This window comes from Lipophrys pholis, assembly GCF_963383615.2.
Source record: "Lipophrys pholis genome assembly, chromosome: 19".
NCBI classification, from domain to species: Eukaryota; Metazoa; Chordata; class Actinopteri; order Blenniiformes; family Blenniidae; genus Lipophrys; species Lipophrys pholis.
The window spans coordinates 6282262-6305155 of NC_137647.1; the positions used below are offsets into that span (position 1 = coordinate 6282262).

The window sequence follows — 22894 nt, forward strand, 5'->3', positions numbered from 1 at the left end:
TGCATGCAGATACTCTGATTTCTTCCCAGAGTCAGCAACCATAATTTAAACTGGCTCAGCAGGATGGAGATAAAGTTGTATTAAAAATATAAACACTCTGTCAGACTCAGATTTACACATAGAAGCCTTCATCTGCTTTGACACACTCGCCACAATAGTGGCCACAAAGCTTCCTTTTCTTTTCTTATAAACACACAAACTACAGTGTTTTCTGTACTCTCTGTGTTTTCCTTCAAACATTAACAAATCATATCGAAACAGAAAGAAAAAAACACACCTGTTTGCTCTGGTGAGTAACCTGCATTTATGCCAAGCTCAGATCACATGTAATGCCTGCCTTAAGGCCTTTTGTTATTCAAGACAAAAGAATCACTTCAGTATTTGGATTCCAGCGTTAACCGAGTGGACATTTGTCCTCCTGACTGGAGCGACGTGTTTAATCTGATTCTATGTGTGTTCTATTATTCGTTACATAAGGAAGCAGTTTGCCGGAGGACCAGGGGAGCCGGGCGCTCCGTCTCTGGAGAGCTGTTTGCCAGGACGGACCCGGTGAACCGCTGCTCACGGCTCATGTCGGGTCACACAAACACACACACACACACATACAGAGAGTGTGTTGACGGAGCCTGTGAATGAACACTGCAATACTTGTAACTGATGTCACGATTAAGTTGGAGGAGTCCAGTCGATCACGACGACGAAAGACGCCAGTGCCAAACGTGTGATATAATTGGTCTTGAAGAAGGTTCAATCCGGCCCACTTCCAGACATTAACCTATATTTTTTTAAATAATAGTAACTGATGAGCTTAATTTAACATTTCTAGTAAAAGTGGAGGTCATAATAATACACTGATGTCTGGAACTGAATGTCAGTGATGTAACAGTGTAAACTGGCCATGTCACTTATAATTTTTTGTAATAAAACAAAAAGAAAATCTTGGCGTTATCACTATTTATAGGGTATTATGCTCTAATTGGACCGGTTATACCACAGCTGAGATGCAGTCCTATACTGTGAACTGTTTTCTCTGAACAACTAAAATAAGTTCAACAAGCCTGGATCGCTTTGTATTCCATTCACAAACTCCATCTCTGGAATTCCAACCGAAAGGAGGGCTGAGGAGGCTCATTCCTACCTTGAAGGGCCTTGAAACCTTGGAGGGGAACTCTGGAGGAACCGGTGACGAACTGCAGCAGCCGCGCCCGACGCTCTTCGTCGAAGGACTCCACGGCTTTCCAGAACCACTTGACGATGTTGCTGTCCGGAGTGCAGTGCTTCAGCCGCGTGTTGGACTTCCAGTCGTTGATGTCGATCTTCCCGAGGCCGCAAACGATCAGCTGCGGGGAAGAGAGAACATTTTAGAGGCCGTGGTCCAGGAGCAAGCGACGCAGTCGGGGCCCATTTTGAAGTACCTCCAGCTCCTTCTCATCAAAAGCCTTGAGCAGGTGCTGCGGGATGACTTCGTTGAAGCCTTTCTGCAGAGCCAGGAACTGAGCCTCGATCCCCCGCAGGAAGCGCCAGTTGACGTAAAGCCGGACGTACTCTTTCTTGGTGTCCTGGGTGACGGGGATGCTTTTGCCGTTGGGCTTGAGTTCATGCTGGATGATCTCTCCATACGCGTTGTGTTCAACACAGAAGGTGTGGTCCAGCACACCTGTGATGTCGTTGTCCCTGGCGACAAGACAAAAACACTCAGGTTACATTTAAGCCACTATGTAGTGGCTCCTTGAAACTTTCAGACAATTACTCTGTAAATAAACAATATCTTTTATGTGCACACCGTGCGTGAAACTACTAAAAGCTGCTAAAACAAAAACAGCTAATAGTGCAACGATAAAATCATTAAAAACAGACAAAAAATGGTTAATATTGCTAATACGGCTAAAACTCTTCAAACCAATAGGAAATACACAGTGGTTATAAATAGCTAAAAAGAGTAAAATATTTAAAATGGGTAAAGCTGGTTTGTGGCGCCAGACAAATTTTATTTGATAGAAACTCATAAAAAGGGCTCTTTTGGTCATAAAGGTTGTATAAACCTGAACTAGAATGAGTCACGTCTGAAGATCATTAAAAGACATTGAAGCAGAAAAAAAGCATGTATCTGTAATAAACTATAAACCAATGATAAGTGATTACAAGACTGATTTAATGGGGAAAACCCCAATAATTATATAAAAAAAAAATTGGGCAAAGTTGAGGTTTTTGAGTTCAATAAACAACCCCCCCCCCCCCCCCCCCCTCCTCCCTCCCACAAATCAGTTGTTTTCTCTAATAAAGAAAATATGCAGTATTCATGAGCAGATTAAACAGACATGAGCTCTATTTTATCCCCTCTGCTCTGGTTTGGCGGAGTTATGTCTTTTCTTTAAACATCTTGGACTTTGTGAGGCGTCACGTTGTTACCGCTAGAGGGCGCTGTCCCCCCAAAGTAAGAAAAAGGGTTTAAGCTGTTATTTGTGAGAGCTTTAGTTTCACCTGCTGAGGTCACACATGAACAGTGCATGTGAACACAGTGAAAAATGGAAAGTGACGTGACCCGGAAATCCTCGGATCCTTTAATTCAGACGCTGCTGTGATTAAAACGTGCGGCGGCGTACGTACAGGATCCAGACGAGGCTGTTGTGCAGGTCGGGGTCGACCGACTCCATGTCGTCCAGGGTGATGGGTTTACCCAGCAGCTGCTTGTAGAAGGGCAGAGTGAAGCCCCCGTCGATGTAGTGGCCGTGAAACACCGCCATGCCCATGATGCGACCCACGAAGTGGAAGTAAGACAAGTGCTCCTGCAGGGAGGCAGAATGGAATATTATTAAGTTATCAAGAAAAGGTTTACAATCTTAAAGTTGAAATTTGGCTCTTTTCTAACAATCAGGAAAATGAGATTGAGTAATCATAGAATCCAAGATTGGTGAATATCAATATATATAATAGTTATAAGACAGACACTAGAAATATTACATAGTATTAAGTCCATGAATTATATAAACTTAAGATACTTATACTCAAATAGCCTATGATAATTCGGGAAGGAATTTCCCCTCTGGGGATTAATACAGTGCTATAAAGCAATAACAAATAATACATATTTATGCCTTTCAGAGTAAAGTAGTCATATACTCTCATATACTATTAAAAGGCATGTGTGAGAAGTATAAAACTTCAAATATTGGCTCATGGAAATTGATTAAATGAGACTCTTTTTATTCTTTTATCAAATATGTGTATATATGTATGAAAACAAACTGCCTGTAAATATAATTGTCTATGACAATAATCAAACTTCTTCTTGGTTGTATTTTCGCTGCTATTCTGTGATTTACATATTTAAGATAAATGTCCACTAAGACTGAATACAAACGGTATTATACATATTCAAGTTAGGAATAATGAAATGTAATGCCTCAGACTATTGTTTTCTCACTACTGTGCAAGAGAAGAGAAGAAGCTCCTCTCGTAAGCCACACAGAAAGATCTCATTTTTGGCCCAAATGACAATGTGTACTGGCTTTTAGAAAAATGTGGCTGCGCCAACGTGGCACTTACAGGATTGACTGCGGAGTCGGGGTTGATCTGCAGCGTGTAGATGTCGTCGCGGGAGTACTGGAACAGGCCATAGTACGGGTTCAGCATCTCATGTGACAGCAGGTAGAGCCACTCCCTGCATGACAGCACAAGAGAACGAAGTTACAGCCTCGTCTTCAGATCAGAAAGAGTCTGCTCCAGACATAGACAAGGGTCACACTTCCTCACCTGGCCACTCCTCCGTAGTCGAGTCCTTCTTCTCCTCTGAACTTCACCATGAGCCTCTTCCACAAGTCCTTCGGCCTCATCTTCATCACCTGTCGATACGATTCCTGCAACACAAACACGAGTGCTGCGTCAAACACAGTAGCAGCTGAAATCAATTTCCCGCTGTATGAGCTGCAGGACGTCCGTTGTGATTGGTACTTATTTACGGACCGTATGAAGAAGTGACTTTCTGCAAAAACAAGAAGAGTCGTCATGTTTCTTCTGTTTCCTTGAAGCGAGCAGCTTTGTGAAGCGACAGTATAGCTGCCGTGTTTTGTTCCAGCTCTAATTTTGAATCGGTTCTCCGCCTCAATCAGTGTTTGTCCCTCGTGTGCCAGGCTCACACCATCGGGGGGGCATTTAAAGTGGATTAGGGGCAGTTATAATAAACACAGCCATAAGACTGTAATAACACGGCCTTTCCCACAGCCGGGTCCCACTGTGCCCTCCAGATCGAGGAGCTCTGAAAGAGACACGAACGTCTTATCTGCCCCGAGAAGCACACATCGAGACGGCTCTGACAGTCCGCCGGCTAACACTTGCCTGTTCAGGCATAATTTAATGCTTCAGCGGGTCTGGAAGAAGCTATGCAGTTATGTCTCGCTCAACCTCAAGACGTCCTCTGCTGCCCCCCCCCTCCTCTTTCCATCCTCCCGCCCTCTGCTCTCACATTGAGATCAGCCAACAAAAATGTCTTCGTTCAGATTAACAGACGTGGCTGTTCCAGCACATTCCGCTGCATATTTTATGAGGGTCACACAGTTTGTTGCAGGTGTTGTTGTTCTGATGAAGGCCTCATGCACCTCCTAGATGCATAAGGGGAGAGAATAAGAAAAGAAAAGAAAAGAAAAGAAAAGAAAAGAAAACCAACTACCTACCCCCACTGAGAAAATGTACTTGAGAAAAACGGTCAACTCAAACAAGACGTCTGCTTTAGATTTCCAGCAGACTGCCTTCACACATCATAGATAACGCCGTGTTTGAGGGAGACCACGCCGCTGCGGCCAGCCGCCTTTACGGGAGTGCACGTGAGGAACGAGGGAGGAAAATACCTTTTCAAGAATGTTTAAAATAACTTGGGTGAGTCTATAAATAACAAGTACACAATAATTTAACGCTCAGCTGGCTGCTTCACTTAGAAGACATAAAACGCACGGCTATTACTTGGAAATTGTGCCTCAACGCTGAATTTTTTTTGTTGTTTATTGCCCGCAGTGCCAGAAGTCAATGTGCTGGCTGGGGTTTTGGGGGGGGGGGGGGGGGGAGGAGGGGGCGTGTGGTTGTGCAATGGAGCGCACGTCCGATTATTTTGAAGTTTCACTCACATTTTCTAATGCATTTTAAGTGGTTTCACACATGCTCTGGCTGTGAGAACAAACTTTCCTCCTCAGGGTTAAATTATGTACCAGTTCCTGCATATTGTAAATAACAGACCCCCCCAACCCCCAGCTGAGCTCCAGTTGACATGAGGACATGACTGAGCTTGTTCTTTTCCAGCCTCACCTCAAAGATCTCCTCGCGGGACACCTCGATGCGGCAGTGGCCCGCCTGAGGCTGCTGCTGGGACAGTTCCTGGCGAAGGATCTTCAGCTTCTGAACAAGATCCCTCTTGTATTTGGGCACCGTGAGGCACTCGGCCTCCTCTGGGAGCTGACCGGGAGACACCAGAGCCTGCTGGGCCTGATCCTTCAGCTGGTTCTGACGGCTTGGGGGCGGCGGGGAGGGAGACGAGACGGGGGCGACATGAAAGGCAAAAAAAAAAAGAAAAAGAAAAAGAAAAATATTTAGTCTCAGGTGAACTAAACACATTTACAAACAAGATTCCATGTGAGGGGAAAAAAAAAAAAAAAAAAAGTACCCAAGGAAGGGCACTGAAATAAGAGAAAAGCCAAAAGCAGAAAACACAGCTCTCTGAGGTTTTTTTTTTCCTCTCTCCGTCCCATGCTGAGTGCTGAGAACGAGGAGTAAACACACTGAGGTCATCTGGGAAGCACATCAAGTCAAACAGCTGCCTCAGCGCCTCAATGACAGACGGACAGACGGACGGAGGTGGGATTAGTGGAGGTAAGACATCTCCCTCTCTGTTGAGCACACATCCTCCTCGCTGCTCCTCTCCACCTGGCACAGGCCTGTTCGTCTCACAAACAAGGCATTGATCAAGTAAAACAGTGTTTTTGACTCATCTCGCAGGTCAACCAGGCGAACTGCTGCATGGTACGGTGGACGTTTTGGTTTAAGGTGCAGAGCAGAAAATATTCTAGAGAAGCTGTGATTGTGATTCAGCTATCCTGAAAAGTTTCAATCCTAAATTAATCCTAAATCAGGTTAACCTAACGTTAGACGTTAGCCCTGACCGGTATTCTACCGGTGCGGTCAAGATGAAATTATGCTGAAACTTCAAATTCAAGACTATGGAGAGAGTTTTGCTGGAAAAGCCTCATTAGATTTTTTATAGCACCAGTTTAAAAAAAATTAAAAACATTACACCAACTCATCTGCATGTTGGGAGACAGTTCGGACGCCAAGAGAGAAATCATTTCCACATATTCTGGTCCAGTACAGGATTGTTGCCTTCATGGCAGGTTTATGAAATTATTCAGGAGTATATTTTTGACAGACATTCCATTTGAGTTTGTTTCTCTGTGTCTCGGGGGCTCTGCCACCTGATAAATATCTATTTCAGACACTTAGTGCGGTTGGCAGGAAGACCATTACAAGAAAGTGGATGAAACTAGAAAAACCAACAGTGGATGTGTGGATTGATTTCATACATGATGTTTTTAAGACGGAAAGAATTACATTTGCCATGAGACTGCAACAAAACGTGCTTTTGAAAAGATGGGACACATAGATCAGGTATGTTAAACCAGCGAGGCCATCTTTTGTATAACATTAACGGGTATGGTTCCTTTTGCAGGTTCTTGACGGGTTCATATTCAAAGTTGTTCTTTTTTAAATAAAAGGTGCCCCCATGTTTCCCTGTTCTAGGGAGATGTAGTTAATTCGATTTTAAGTCAGCGTGTTTAGTAGGATATGGTGGAAGGACCAATCATTCATCTCTGTACCATTTATAGAGGTTTGGATGTTTTGTGGAGATTCAACTTTAATGTACAGATGAGCGCCAAAAGGCAAAACATTATGTGGAGAATTTTGTGAACTATGAAAATACCAATAAAAAAAGAAAGTGTGCTGCATGCGGTCCCTGAACTAAAATGTGTTTTGACACCCCGACTGCAACGGTCGTCTTTGGCGTGAACGTGGCGAAGCGTGTAAATTCGAGACTGCTGAAGTGGTGAAAATGAAAGTGAGGTCTGTTCACCATTTAACTCCAAACCAGAGCCAGCCTGTGATTATTGATTTCTGTGCACGCCGGAGTCTCGGCACGTTGACGAGTGACCCGTCCAAGGTTACAGGATGGCGAGAAGAAGCATGGTACATCGTGTAGAAGAGATAAGAGGAGCAGACCGTCTGGAGCTAAACATGCTGGAGTAAAAAGTTAAAAGTTAAAAGTTAAAAGCGAGAGCCATGTCTGGTTTCAATTAACGCCAAAGGTGGAGATTCAATGTCCTTTCAAGTTCAATTAGATGTTTTGTCATAATCGTACTTTTGTAAGTAGAGACACATAAAATAACAGACTTTCCAGTTGTCAGCTCCTTCATGTTTCCTTCCTCTTTAATACATTTACAGTACTGTGGAAACGCTTTATGCAATGGCGGGTATAACTTGTACTTCTCCATTAGGGCAGCGCCCAATTTTCTACATTAGAGGACGAGAGACCAAAACACGCAGCCACTGTTGTATAAAGGCCAGCTTAAAGAAGATGAAGGAGTCCTGGATGTGATGCTCTGATCATCACAGAGTTCTCATCATCGTGAGGTTGATCTTAAAATACACGAAGAGGCAGAAGAAAGGGAATCCGCAAACCTTCAAAAAAGATCTGTGCTTAGTTTGTCAAGAAGGAAATAGTAATCCCACATCAAACAGGATGATTAAAGAATTGATTAAATGTTAAATCTAGACTAGATTCTCACGTTTCATTTATTTTTCTTGACATTGGTTGATAACTTCTGGAGCTGTGTCCATTATGAATTTGTTTACCTTCTTAGAAAGGACCACATATGTTTTCAGTGTTACCTGAGATTTCTCAGTGATTACAAACAGTGACTCACAAATATTAAGAAATAAAGTAAAATTGATTTTGCATATGAAGCATATATAAATCACCAACCTTGGGAGTGGAAGACAGTCTGATCTACCAACTTGGCCACAACCATGAAAAAAAGACTCAGTGATGTAAAGTGTGTAAACTGAGGCACTTCTTCTGAAGTTAACAAAGACACGGGCCCCAGACTGTGGAGATAAAGGACGCTGCTTTAGACCCGAGCTTGGGGTGAAGACCTTCAGGAGGGGGGTACAGTGGAGACGGATGCACACACCCACATCAAAAGAGCCTTTCTAAAGCTCTTCATGAAGGATTATGTTCACACTGGCCTTTTGCACTGCAGTGGCGGCAGCAGTCCCGCGTGCCCATGAGCAGGGTCATAAACACTACACATTGGAGCTGAGCACAGAGTAGTGAAAACACACATACACACTCCAGTGTGTGTGTGTGTGTGTGTGTGTGTGTGTGTGTGTGTGTGTGTGTGTGTGTGTGTAAGTAAGCACCCTGAATTTGTAGGATGTGACAGTCAAAGTGATGCCAAGGTTAAAATAATCAGTTTCACGCCGACCTTTATCAGGTAATTACTTCAAACCACTGAGTTGTTGTTTTTTTAAAACACAGGGTGGAGAAACCGTAGCCGTCAGCCGGTTTGCTTTAATCTCTCCTCCGACACAGTTGTCAGGAGTTCATTTAGCTGGAGACTGCTACTTTAAAGTCCATACACATTCCCCCTCGCCGCAATGACAACTTCTCCTTAAAGCGGCTGGGTTTAGTTTCGGGTGTCTGCCCAGCAGAATACACTTCGGCTTTTCCATCGCTTCCTGCAATCCCTGAAAGCCGCGGGGCCCCACAGGACACTCGAGACCTCCTCATGAATCCCTTTATTTCCTGCAGACTAGACTCGGGAGGGAGCGGGGAGGCAGGAAGGGCGCTCTCCTGACGGCACCCAAACACGGCAGACGGCTCGCGGGGTGGGAGGGCGAGGAGATGAGGCACACAGCATCTCCTCCGGTGCCCTCTCCCATAAATCAAGCGCTCCCAGCTCCGTCTCTCCGTTCCCCCTTCCAGCTGCTCGCTGATGAGCAGCGATACCTGCAGACGCCCCGAAGCGGAGACGAGTCAACACAATGTTTTTGCTACGCGACAAATCACAAACGTCTGGGAAAACTTCAGTTTGCTTCTCATACAACTGCACAGATGGGGCAATTCTGCAGCCAGGTCTTTAAAACAGACAGGGATTGGGTTACCTATTGGACAGTGACCTTGACCAATCAGGGCTGGGGGGGGCTGCTGGGATTGAGCAGAAGATTGCAACATCACAGGGGGAATTTAATGGAAACCATGCTCTCAGTGCTCAGGCAGTGTCTTTAGCGAATAAAAAGGGCAATAAAGTCGAACTTTGATGGACATATATATACGTATCAAACATTTTTGTGAGATGACGGCACATGAGGGGTGAAATATTTCTAAAATCCCTGACCTGATATAAGGCAGATGTCTTGATGGAAATTCACAAAGACTTGATATGTTTTCCAGACTTTTGTCACAGGCTTGAAAAGTCCCTCCGCAGTCGGGACAGAAATTGAAGTGAAAAGCTCACCGATCAACTATTACGTGGCGAATGCAAACAGGGACGATTTATTGGGGCTCGGGTCAAAATACTGTCATGTTTTTTGGAGCAGGCCTCTGTATCCTTCAATATCACTTCATCCTGTGTTTTGAGCGCAGCTGAGGAAACAGCTTTTCTACTGATAAAAACCACTTTCTTTTTTTTTTTTTAAGAAGGTGTTGCTATAGACCTAGTGGAACAATCATTCTGTATATTTAAGTATTTCAAGTAAAAGCACTTCAAAGATAAAGAAAAATGTTCCAGTTTTGATTGAGCTTTTCAGTGATCTAATTTATGTGACGCTGTCTGTTCGAGCAGATATATGACGCAAACGCCTACGTCTTTCTAATGAGTTTACAGTCTAAAAATGCAGGATAAATGATAAGGTATTTGACTTTGAGGAAGGGAGAACATGTAACTCGATGTGAAAAACACTCCCAAAGTAACTTTTTGGTACAGTGGTAAAAACAGCCCCTTGTGTCTTTCTGATGGTCTTTTAGAACACGAAATACAAATATCGCTGCAGAAAGGCTTTTTCTTCTTCCCCTCTGTGTGAAATTGGTCCACACTAATTATTCATCCATAATTCATATGCAATCAAAATTCGATGATGGCGACACATCTGGCCACAATCAGGAAAAAATTTCAGTATGAAAAACAAATGTTGCGGCCCAAGTTAGCTTTTAAAAAGGCGTTTCACAAGGGGCGCAGTTTTAATTTTAAATAGAGCGAAACAAATCCAAAACTGCCAACATGTTCTTTGATCAATCAAAGGAGGAAAAAAAGGAAAAAAAAACTGGATCTCTGCATCGATGCCTTTCGTCTCTCCGTGTGGAGCCGGAATGAGGTCAGGTGGAGGCACCCGTACAACTTCTCCATCGCCGCGGAGCGAGGAGGAGCTGTGGGTGATTCTGCGGGTGTTTGCTACTCAGTATGTGTTTGAACAGCTGCGCAGGGTGAAGACAATCCTGAGCATGTGCATCCGTGCACGCAGGCGAGCGCAGAGGCGTGAACTGGCGCACACGCGTGCGCACGCAGCCCACTCGCCGACTCCGGGTGCAGAATTTATGCTCCGTTTCCTGAACGCAAGACGGTCATCAGCCTCAGACGCGGCAGCCTCGGTTTCCACTCTGCTATCTGATGTCTGGCCAAAGACAGCATTGTGACGGATTGTGTGCTAAAGTGCCTTCATGATCAAAACCTGCACAGGCCTGAAGAATTTGAGTCAGGTTTTTTTTTTTGCATGCATGCATGCATGTGGAAAGAAAGGCCATGGGGGAGTGAGCCGAGTGCAGACGTCTGCTCAGCAGAAGAACCTCTACAGGTGGTGAACACACCTTGGCACAGGATCGCAGTGTAAAACATTGACTGACGGGGGTGTGGGGGGAAGAAACTACAAATGTTGTCTGGGAGCTGGTGTGTGTGTTCCCGTCTGTGTGCAGCCGGGGCTGCTGGCAAAGTCAAAAGAATTGGAAACAATACGTGCAGGCAATTATACATGTGAAGACAGGCACAGGAACAAAGAGTCGCCCAGCTTTAAGTAGGCACTACTCCTTTCCATCTATGAATAAAAGGTTCGTGATGGGATTAAAGTAGCACTGTGGATTGACAATAAAACCTTGACACTGTAAAAAGATTCAAAAGTTTGTCTTTTGAAGGTTCTCAATATTGAAGCTCATTTGAATAAGGAAGAATAACTCAAATTACAGTCTGAGGCACTAGATGGCTTTGTATTTTGATATTTAATCAAATCTTATTTGACTGAATAACTTGGCTACATGCTTCCCTGCACAAGCAAACCTGTACTTAGCTTATGACTATCAATCAGCATTACTTTCATTTGGTGAACTTTCTGCAAAGTATTACGTATTTCCAGTACTACGTCAGCGTGTCTAATCTAATTCAATTCTCTTACAAGAAATTATTATAAAAACGGAATCTGTGGAGTTTAAAACTAATATCTATTGAATTAAAAGATGCATTTTTAGAAATGAATGTAACAATCAAATCAATAAAATTAGCTCTAGAGTAACTTCAGGTGCAAAAGGTACGATGATTAGCCTGCATAGATCTTAACAAATGATCAAGACAAATCGCACCTTGCTGAGCGCTGATAAAGATACACCACCCCTTCATCAGGAAAGTGACTAACCTGAGCATCTCCTTATGTTTTCTTCTGAACTAATAGTTAACTGAAAGAAATGCTGGAAAATACTTGTGCTTAGTATTGAGACAGGGTTAAGTTTGATAGCATTGGTTATAATAATATCAGCAACATAGTATTCGTTCATTGTACACAAGAAGGATTACTGGTATTGACTGATGTGTGGCATTGCCTGTCATTATCACACTTTTTCATATCTCTTTCTCGAGTAAAGAAGAAGTAAGCACCACTGCCCCAAAGCCCAAACCTTACCTGACATTCTGACTTTCGATGCCTCCTCGGGATCCATTGGGACTTGGACTGTAAACAGAAAAGAAACCCATTTAATTCGCTGGCGTTTTAAATAACTCATTGAATTCATGCGTTTGAACGGGCCCTGGTGCTTACTTTAGGACTCGATGCAGGTTTGCGGAGAGGCGTGGGTCCGTGAACTGCGTAGTTCGGTTGTTGTGGTCGACAAAGTAAACCCTCCCGGTGGCGGTGTTTCGGATCTCCCATCCTGGCGGCAGAGGACCCAACTCCTCACAGTTGACATTACTCAGATCCCTGTGGACACAATACACATTTAGTATGTAAGAGTTCCAGAAAAACAAGCACTAGTACGGGGCGTGACCTGGTAGAATGGACACACCGAAAGTATAAAACATACCGAAGCGTTGACTAACTGGGCTCAAGTGGACGGCGAGATTCCGAGATGTCTGAGAAATCACTTTTATTCTATTTTTCTTCTTCCTCCCATCTTAAATTATTTACTGCTGCCTTGTAACCCCTTTCAGCTGGACTCCGTGGAGACCACAAGGCTCAGAAATTACAGCAGGCGCTCTGTGCCGGCGCTGGAGGGTTAAAGCCAAAAGAGGGCCGGAGCCTCACGAGCACCGAGAGCTTGGCAGCGAAGCCATCTGCTATTGTTGGACGCTGCTTCGAGGGAGCGCTCGCTGAAGGTGTGGCGCGTCCAACATCTTCCTATCTACAGCAATAAAAATGTCATCCATCACTCATGGAGTGATAGAATGCAAGAGAGAAGCGATCAGGTTTTACTGCAGGAGCTCTCGAAACCCCGTTTAGTTTTTTTTGTTTTTGCATGTGCAGATATGGTGCATGTGAATTCTTTGGCAATACAGTAATGAACAGGACACACATGCCTGAGTGAGCAGAGTCCAACAGACTGAGACCAGCGAGTCGTTCCCCACGTGCCCCCAAGTGAGTTCTCCTCGTTGCCCAGAGAGCGCCGTGTCGTGCGCCTCCTCGCAGCACGTCGGACTCATAATCGGCTGCAGATTTTCTGCGCGCTACCAGCGGATCGGGAGTGACACCGCCACGACTGGAGCAACGGGTAGCGTCAGTCATGTCAGCGAATGCGGGAGGACTTTTAAAGTTTCACCGAGGCGAAGTAAATTAAGGTTGAATTTGGTTTCATGGTTTGGACCGAAGCGCAGAATGAAAAGAAAAGATTGAGTTACAGTCCAGGTCATTTTCTGTTCATGCATAAAATCATGACCACTGAGAAGTAAAGAGAACATTGATTATTTATTTATTTATTATGGCACCTGGTACGTGTCCACTGGGGTGTTTTTTTCTTGCATGCACAACATCTAACAAACCGCACACATCAAAAACTACTTCAAAATCCTGCCTGAACCCGATTGGACAAACGTGTCGACTCTGGGGCCGTCTGCTTCTGGAGTTCAAACCGGACCAAGATGGCGGCTCGGTCACAAACTTTCTCTTCTATTACTAAAGCTGCGCAGTTGGCGAATCTGTCCTCTTTTTGGTTCCAATACAGCTAGTTTAGACGTAAAGTTTAGACGTAAAGTTTAGACGTAAAGTTTAGACGTAAGGTTTCACGATGCGGCGGATCTGGCTGGATCCAACGTTAATCAAATGCCAGAGGGGCGACGCCACTTGAAATGCATCACACCTCACCCATCATGCACTACAGTACGTTTCACATAGACAATGAATGGGATGAAGGAAAGTGATGGGTCTAGTTGACACGAGATAAATGAGCCAAAAACTGAACATTTCGATGGCCAGAGGATGAAATTACAGCTCTTGTAAGACGTTTACAGTGTTCAGTATCGACTAAAAGCTGTCCGCGGAAAGAAAAGCTGTGCACGTGAGGACTGAAGGTCATGAAGTCCAATCCTTCAAGAGAGTTACTGTAGAAGAAGGTAGCGCTGTTTCTGAGAGAAAAGAGGTGGATTTCATAAATTCACGAGGCAGAACGGCCTTGCCAGCAAGAGGAGAACCATCCATACATATATATATATATATATATAAATAAAACATTCAGTCTTAAGTGTATTTTGTTTGCATGGATCAGCCATAACATTGAGGGATAAGTGTAATTGTATTTCTACCAGCTGAGACGTCACAACACCTTGGAGTCTGACAGGACTCTCTCATCAGCTCTGATCTGCTGCTTTCAGAATTTCAGGAAGTGAAACAAGGCCCAACACCAAAGTGGCCTCAGTTTGCTTATTTCATGGGCAACCAAAATTCAAAAGGCAATTCTTCGTAACATCCACACAAACGAAGCACCAGAGTTCGACTGCGAAGGCCGCCAGAGTTTTTAAACGCAGTAGCAGGTGAGGCTTTTGGTGAAAATCTCAGTTTTCCCTTTGGCGCTCATGCGTTGGAGCAGCCGGTGTGGGACGTCCCCGTTCGGCGCAGCTCTCGCAACTCATGTTGGGTTTTGGATTAAGGTCCATTTTTCACACCTCCACATACGTTTCTCAGGAAAATACACACAGAAAATACCTGTTTTCAGTAAAATGAGCCCCTTTTCACACGGAAATTCTGCAGAAGTGCCCAAACGAGTTCAATTGGCTTCCATCAATTCACCCCAGCTGGCGAATCGGCTGTGTGAGAGGCAATTCTGACATCGTAATTGCAAGATTTTGCAACTCATTATCTGTATTATCTGAGCTTTTGTCTTATTCTCACGATCTTGAGTCCAAGTGTTTCCAATGCTACACCCAAACTAGTGGGTGCAGGTTTAGTGTGAACGTGTTTAATCACCACGGGGAGCAGGATCAATCACGACATCTCACCATCATAATGCAAATGCAACCGTTGTGATAGAAACACAGCTAAGACCAAGGAGCGAGAAGATTGTTGGTAAAGTTCAGGTGCTTAACTGACGAGCAGGACCTTTGATTTGAACCTTGTGCCGACGTGTCATAGACTAACCCTGTTTGAAAACGTCGGCTCAACAAGTGAAATGGTAAAAGTGAAAATCTAAACATGGAGTCAGTCGGAGATGGTGTGCAGGTCGTACCTGGGTACCCTGGGATCGTGCCACGTGCTGACACCTGTCTGAGTGTGGAGGAAGTAAACTTGGCCTTGCTGCGTCGTCCTTTGCTCTGGAAGAAGAAATAAAAACTGATTTACAAGTTGCTTGTGGATGCAGTTTTGGATTCGGCGCAAAAATGAACAACATCTAAAAAAAAAAAAAAAAGAAGAAGAAGAAGAAACCCAGTGGTTAGTCTTTTGCCACATGCAGACAGATTTTTCTCATAATCTGACGACATAAAAGATGATCTGTCGGAGATAACAGCGCAGCCTGAGTCAGCGGGGATCGTGAAAAGGAGCCAGGAGGAGGAAGAAGAGGGAGGAGGTGAGACGGGGATGTGAACGGTGGACAGGAAAAAGAGAGGAGAGGGAGAGAGAGAGAGAGAGAGAGCGAGAGAGCGAGAGAGCGAGAGAGCGAGAGAGCGAGAGAGCGAGAGAGAGAGAGAGAGAGAGAGACAAAGGGGGGGAGGATGTCTGGAAATATCTATGTCAGGCGGTGATGAATGAGCTCACCAACCGAAAACTCAAAGAGCTGTCTGCCTGCAGAGCCCTTTGCTGGCATCGCTTTGATTCGACCTCCACGCTTTAACATGTATGTACACATAACCTTCCAAACCCGCGCTCGGCCCCCGTGAGCTCGTCATACATTCGGCGCACGGCGTGACAGCTCTTGGCGGGCGTTGAGAATCGCGGCTGCTGACAGGTTTTACAGGAAGAGCCGAGAAATTAACAGGACTGAGTCGAGCCCCTTTCAACTATCAGACACTCGGCATCGTCGAGCTGTTAACGTGAGGACCTTGTTCCCCCGAGGCCGGGTCAACCAGTGCGTTCATGTTCTTCACAGCTTTATTTAGCAGGTTTATGGTGTCTTCATAGTGGCAATATACTATAAACCAAGTTTCATTACAGTGATGAGTTGATTTCGCAGTCAAATTGCTGATTTCATATTTAATGCGCTGTTTTAATTCAGTCTTTTTTTAATTTCAACCACACTCATTTTTTATGTTTTAATTTGTGAAGCGAGTCTAAAAACACTGAATAATTCCTCTATGCGCGGAAATGTGCTGATGTCTAACTATAACGTTATAATGTGTATTATTTCAGAATGATTTGGACTTTGGCAAAGTCTCCAGGAGACCCAACAAGCATAGCAAAGCTCGGAGCCTCTTAATCTGACATACTGAGGGACAAAACTGTGATACTCTTCAACGGCTCGGCCTCCCAATCGCACAGAAGAGTTTACTGTGGCGATAAACAAAACTCCCTGAGGCTGTGTGGAGGATTGCAAACTGTGCGTGTGTTTGTGGTTGAATGCATTTGATTGTTTGACTGTGGGCAGAGAGGAGAATGGCTGCCGCCAGCTTTTAACAGCGAGATCAATTCAATTAGACACTCTAAGATGGAGCCAGGATTTGAGGCTAATGTGGAGCTGCAGCTGAGCTACACAAGAACGATCAAAATTCAATGAGGAAAGTGGCTTTAGCAGGAGATTGCAAATCTATTTGGATTTTTTTACATATTGTTTACCTGTAATGTATAAAGCTCACGTTAGATGCAGAACTCTATACATTATAGTACAATAGTTTACTCTTTTCTCAAAGAAGCCCCAAACGGCCGTGTTGAACGACGATTAGCAGCATAAATTAAAGTGAAGTTTGGCCTTTTTAATTTGAGGGTAAACAAATATGGTTCTTTTATAATTTTTCTTCAATAAACGGCAACCTAATTCCCTGTCTATGAATTCAACATGCCGCTTTAGCCCCCGCCACTTTAAAGATCATCTAAAATATATATTTTTTCTGAACAGATCTGAGCCTGCCGACATGCAGGATGAAGTTCTTGTGATTTGACACCAGCGTTACCATCTTGTTGGCTGCTGCATTGGATGATGAAACAATCAGCTTGTGCTGATTTCAACTGATCACCGACAGTAATCTGAAGTCTTTCTCTTCCTCACATGCATTTAACCTCGTTATGTCACTCGACATTCACAATAAAATAAACGTTTCTGTATTTTGTGTCCAAAAAAAATAAAAATCATCAGAAAGGCTAGAGTTTATAATATCATTGTTCTGTCCTGCAAACTTTTCTCATACAGTGAGCATTTCTCTCCATCTCTCAGGCCAAGTCCTCCGAAAACTAGAATATAAAGAACATATTTTCAGGTTGACATTTTTTTGAAAGCCAGCCAGAGACATCTGATTACAATGAGAGCGCTTGGACTAATCATGGCCTCAGTTGAATGAAGAGACACTGTTACTGTCAGAGAAATGAATAAATGAAATAAAATAATTAAACCTCTCAGAAAATCCCAAGTGAAATTGAAAGCCATAACTCCGCTGGCAGACTTTATGACAGAGTTAATGAATTGGATCACATTAGATTGTATGAGTGTATCTAATGAAGTGGCCAGTGACTGTATTTTTTTGTAATCAAATCATAATTTATAAGTCATTTCAACTACCTGGGGACTGCAAAAGCACTCGTAGGTGCAGAAAAATGGGAGTAATTGTAATCTCAATTAGAAATCCATTAGTCCTGGTAAATGTTGTGGTTGATGATTTTGTGAAACTTGGCGTATTATACCGAGATACAGAACATACGCATACTTTGAACAATTCTAATTTATTTGAAGCTGAACAGTGAGCACTGAGGCAACGTCCCAGCTGCAAAGCAACCTGCCGAATGAATGTAGACGTTACACTGCGCGGTCGGTTCCAGCTGCGTCTGTGCTGGCTTCCCACTCACCGTATCCCTCCGGGAGGTCTGGTGGCGTGTGCAGGTGCGTTCTGCTCATGTAGTTGCGGTGCCTCTGTGAGCGGACCCGTCTCTCCTGGGCCCGGTGATCGCCGCAGTCACCGGGCGGTATCGCCGTGGTGGGCGTGGCGCCGTTGGTGCTGATGGGCGTGTTCTCGTCCACGATGCAGCTGAGTGGCCGGCCGGGGCTGGAGTACTCCGAGGCGGGCCTGAGAGCGGCGGGGAAAGTGGTCGAGTCAGTGACGGGACTGGTCTGAAAGGTGGACGTGTCCTCGAATGTGGACAAAAGGCCGCACAGCGGTGCGGCAGTTCACAGACGTTCATAGTCTCATATAACACCAAGAAAACCTGGGTTTGATTCCAGGCTTAGAATATCACTGAGTGGTGCATGTGTATGCTCACTCTGTCTGGGCTTTACCAATTTGAAAACAAATAAAAGTTACCTTTACTTTTACCAGAAAAACCTCATCGAGATTAAAAATCTAATTTTCAAGAGTGTCCTACCAAGACAGCAGTACATTAAGGTTGCAGACAAAAACAGGCACATAAAACTCATAAGAGAAATGTCAATACATTAAAAAAAAAAAAAGAAAAAAGTCAATTTGCTAATAAAATTTCCCACAAATTAAAATTAAGTCCATCATGCAAAACATCTGCAGACAGATCTGGTGACTTCCTGAATCTTCACAGTGAAAGACTGGATAAATGAAAGAAGAAGCAAAAGGAGAAGGCCCCATCTGCAACAGCAGAAAACCAGTAGGCAGGATTTATCAAGTCTTTAGGCTTCGATAAGAGGATCCATATGCTTCATCAGTCAAAACAGGAAAGAGATGGGTCTATTTCTCCTGGTGTCAGCTCCGTGACTTCTCTGGCTCTTCCACATCATTAAGCACTGCTGTCTGGAGCAACATGTCTGACACTCTGACCCCTTTCCTCCGCTGTTTTCTCCAGGGTACCCGGGACTCGGAGCACAGGGGTCGGGGATCGGGTGTTGGGGCGGCCTCCTGCGGTTTGATTTAGGAGGTCTGCGGAGTGTACTCACCTGGTAGGCCTCTCCCACTGTGTGGTGCGAGTGATGTGGTTCAAGTACTGGATTCGCCCGGACGCCGTCCTCCTCTCCTCCCAGCTGGTGGCAGAAACACACACAGATGCAGCAGTGAGTGGAAACAGTGAAACAGCCAAGAACTATCCAGTAGACCTGCATGCAGCATTTAGAAGAACGCTTCAAATATACCTTGTTAGACTGGCTCTCATTTATTGGACGGTTTAGTAATTTATTCCTAATTATTGCGAAATTTAATTTTTTTCTTTCTATATTCACTTTATGTAGTTCCTTTAAAGGGGACATATCATGCTAAATCCACTTTTTTAGCCCTTAAATGCATTTTGTTGTATATTTAGAGTGTTTAGAAGTACAGAAAAGTTCAAAGTAGTCTCTTCAGGTGCTCCGTTGATATCTTTATATTCTGTTTTGGTCATATTTTGCGATCGGTTTCGATTTTTCTATTCTCTATTACGTTTTTTGAACAATGACGTCACAGTATTCTCAGCGGAACTGCCAAATTAGGACATCGACATTTCGAGCAATCCGCCATTTTTGTTTCTCGCTGCGATTTTGTAGTCCAACCGAAGTTACGAGAGGATAAGTCGAAATGTTCGGTTGTTGGATGTAGTAACCCACAAGCTTCGTTACACCGTCTCCCAGCATCAGAACCTTTTCGAAGTGCCTGGTTGAGTTTTATTTTTCACAGAAATGTACCCACATCTGTGGGTAAGGTCATTTTTGTGTGCGCGAATCACTTTAAGGACGACTGCTTCAGCAACCTCCGCCAGTATAAAGAAGGATTTGCCGAAAGACTTGGTCTGATTGAGCGGTCAGTTCCTTCTATCTATGGAGACGACGAACAGAGCACTTCGGTAAGCTGTATATAACGCTAAAAAGTGTGATGATAAGACGTCCCTGTCATTGTTTTGTTAGCATTAGCAGTTGCACCGTCTTCATATGTTAGCGCTGTGTGCTCGTTTTAGATTATAATGTAACTTCTGTGTTAAATAGTCGTTGTAATACAGGCAGTATTGTAGTAGTGGGCATGGATGGAGAAGTTAGTGTAAATATAGTAACACACCATTGCGTTACATCCATATGAAGACGTTGTTCTGTAGGTGCATCATCGTCATTTTCATCTCGCTCCGCCGGGTCCGACTCTGGCTCCAACATGTATGGCTGGATGGACAAATCTTCCGTTGTTGACATTTTGTAAATAATGTGTGAATATAAAGTTTCTGCGCCGCTAGATAATTGTATCTGTTCTATCAAACTACAAAGATGGCCGAACAGGGTGACGTTGAACCGAGTGTCACCTCTGCAACCTGGAGAGGAGGCGGGGTATGAAGTGTGTCATTTGCATTTGAAGAGACCGCCCCAAAACGAGTTGCTCTCAGAAGCGCATCAGAAAAGGGGTTGAAAAGGGGCCTGTGGAGCTATAATAATGAGGAATTCAGACCCAAGCATTGCAGTTTCGCGTTGTATAGACCACAACTGTATGATTTATATGTAAAAAGGAAGGATTTAAAAGCATGATATGTCTCCTTTAAGCCTCTTCACTTCTTTACTTTCACCCCATAATCACAGATAAAAACATGCAAAAAACGTATTATCAGTTCAAAATTAAAAGAAAATAGACAAAAAAAATGTGTCGTATGCAGAAATAGATTACAAAAACGTTCATTTGTATATTTCCTAAATTCAGTTTCATGTTTCTTATCACAGGTTAGACGTTTCCTTTGTCATAGCATTACTTTATCATCTTGTTTTTATTTTAATTTCACATTTCTTTCATAATTTTATTTTGTGTAGTTGTTTTCCTGTTAGTTTCTATTTCTCTAATTATTAATAATCACTTCGTTTACATTTAGTCCACCTCACTAAAGGTGGATTGACTGAATGGTTGGTTTAAGTTCTTCATATCGTCTCCACCTCTGAAGTCGAAGCATTGAGGATTCCTGAGATGTCCAGAGACGTCCCCTCATACACTTCACTCACTCACCCATCTGGCAGATCATTGTCGAACAGCCGACTGCAGTCCACAACAGGACCTCCTGTGCCTATCCGGTCCCTCGACTGCAGGCTCACTGCAACACATGGCAGACAGATGCACGCGGTGGAATTACTAGACAGCGGATCACAGGGTAGCGACAGCTACTTTATCAGAGCACAAAATGTTGCCGTACATCCTTAAGGGGAACAGGAAAGGGGTTTAATCTTATCAGACGTCCACTGAAGGAGAGACGGTTCTTGTTAAGTTGAAAAGATCGAATTTGTTTGAGCTACAATCATGTTTGTATATAATACGCCTGAACATGCGAGAAAGGCGGAGAGCCATTACGAGCTCTGTGGCTTCAGGGACTGTCAAAGCAAGCAATAACATTCTGTAAAAGTATTTTTCCACAGCTAATCTCTTGGACGGAGTGCACAGCCTGTACTCACCCACTATTTGGCCCCTGACTGTGTCGCTGTCGTTGGGACTCAGCTTGTTCAAGTCTAGTCTCTGGTCTGTTCAGGAGGAGAGCAGAAAGGAGAAGAAAGAGAGAGAACACAATCAGACAGGCAGGAAATGACAGAGGAGATGAAAGAAAACAGAAAGGAGAGGACAAAGAGGGGAGAGGATTCATCATTTTGTGAACGATACGTGGAAACTCGCATCTGTTTGGATGTATCCCCCCCCCCCCCCCCTCCCCTCTTTGGACAAGTCCCTGTATCATTTATATCAGTCGGAGTGGATCGCTCTCTCCCTCTTTATCGGTCTCTCATTCTTCTGTCTGCAGACCGGAGTTTGGCCGTGCCCTGGAACAGATGGTCTGCTCTGTGGAACAGCCACGGGCTGTAAAACTCTCACTGAACGCCGGTACAGAGCAGGCTTCAGTTCAAATGCTGGGGTCAAACATTTGACAAATTTCAGTACAAAGCCGGCACTATTCCGCTCAGCCTTAGCATGGAGGTGAACTTCTGCCAAAGTCTGGAAACTCTTTGTCTGAACTTCTTAAAGTCTGTGGAATTTGAGAGCGAGGGAGAACGACATAGATGAGCAAGGAGGGGGTGAGAGAGAGAGAGAGCGAGAGAGAGCGAGAGATCAGGCGGAAAGAACCCCCCCCTCCCCTGTAAAAAAAAACAACTAAAAAACTGTCAGCGTTGCCTGCAGACACAAGAAATGCCACTATCTGCTCTCTGTTGTCTGGGTGTCATGCAGATCAGCTCAGGATGTCTGTCTAGACTAAACAGGGACCAAAACAGGCAATGGTCAAACCGTTACAAGGCTGGCCGGAGGTCAGCAGCCACAGAGACAACACAAAAACACACACAGACAGACACACACACACAAAGCAACGCATGAAAGCCTATAAATACTTAGTCATATAAGCTCAAATCAGATGCATAAACACTTTGCAATTACACATAAACCTTACAGTCAAGTCAAGACGCTCTACAATTAGAACAAATGTCGAAGTCAACTCAGTGCCCTCGCCCTGGCTTGTGGAAGAAGGGACAACATGGCAATTGCTGGTAAATGTACAGGAAAAAAACAAAAGAATGACAAATGCACACATGAGGGGGAGGGGGGGGGGGACCACAACAAAGGGAGGGCTACAACTCTAGGCTTCCACTTAAATAGCTGTACAATTACGCGTGTCTGCGTGAAATGACCGGTTGTCTAGATCAGCAGACGCAGATAGAGGGACAGAGCGAGGTTGGTCACAATGGCATTTTGTGTGTTTGTCTGCGCGCTGCCAGTCTGTGGAGGAGACCGAAAGGGAAACCGAGGGGTGAGGAGAAGGCCAGGAGAGCGAGAAAGAGAGAGAGAGATAGAGGGAAAAGGCCAGGAGAGAGAGAGAGAGAGAGAGGGGGGAAATGCAAAGGCAAACCACTCGCAGCTGTGGCACGAGGTTCAGGTTTCCTGTGTCGCTCCAGGAAAACAACAGTGTCAGGGGCTTCTAGGAAAAGCGGTGGGATTCTTTCCCGTTTCTGCATACAAGACCGCAGGCCTAGGAGCAGGTACAGAAGTCAAAGAAATCCCTCTAGGCTGCTTCGCCGAAACCGCCGCAGCCTGGCACTGCTTTT

General features: G+C 44.4%; 1 protein-coding gene across 2 annotated transcripts in view; it reads right to left on the reverse strand.

Annotated features, from left to right (window-relative positions):
* Positions 1-22894, reverse strand: part of smurf2 (SMAD specific E3 ubiquitin protein ligase 2) — a 56461-nt gene that overhangs the window by 1178 nt on the left and 32389 nt on the right. For both annotated transcript variants that reach the window (XM_080488168.1, XM_080488167.1), the window contains exons 5-17: positions 21266-21331; positions 20826-20910; positions 18821-18904; positions 17770-17987; positions 15008-15092; positions 12115-12273; positions 11980-12027; positions 5296-5497; positions 3754-3857; positions 3547-3661; positions 2608-2786; positions 1416-1674; positions 1139-1340 (exon numbers count right to left, since the gene is read on the reverse strand). In XM_080488168.1, coding sequence (XP_080344294.1) covers positions 1139-1340; positions 1416-1674; positions 2608-2786; positions 3547-3661; positions 3754-3857; positions 5296-5497; positions 11980-12027; positions 12115-12273; positions 15008-15092; positions 17770-17987; positions 18821-18904; positions 20826-20910; positions 21266-21331 — 1806 coding nt within the window. The remainder of the gene's footprint in view (positions 1-1138; positions 1341-1415; positions 1675-2607; positions 2787-3546; positions 3662-3753; positions 3858-5295; positions 5498-11979; positions 12028-12114; positions 12274-15007; positions 15093-17769; positions 17988-18820; positions 18905-20825; positions 20911-21265; positions 21332-22894) is intronic.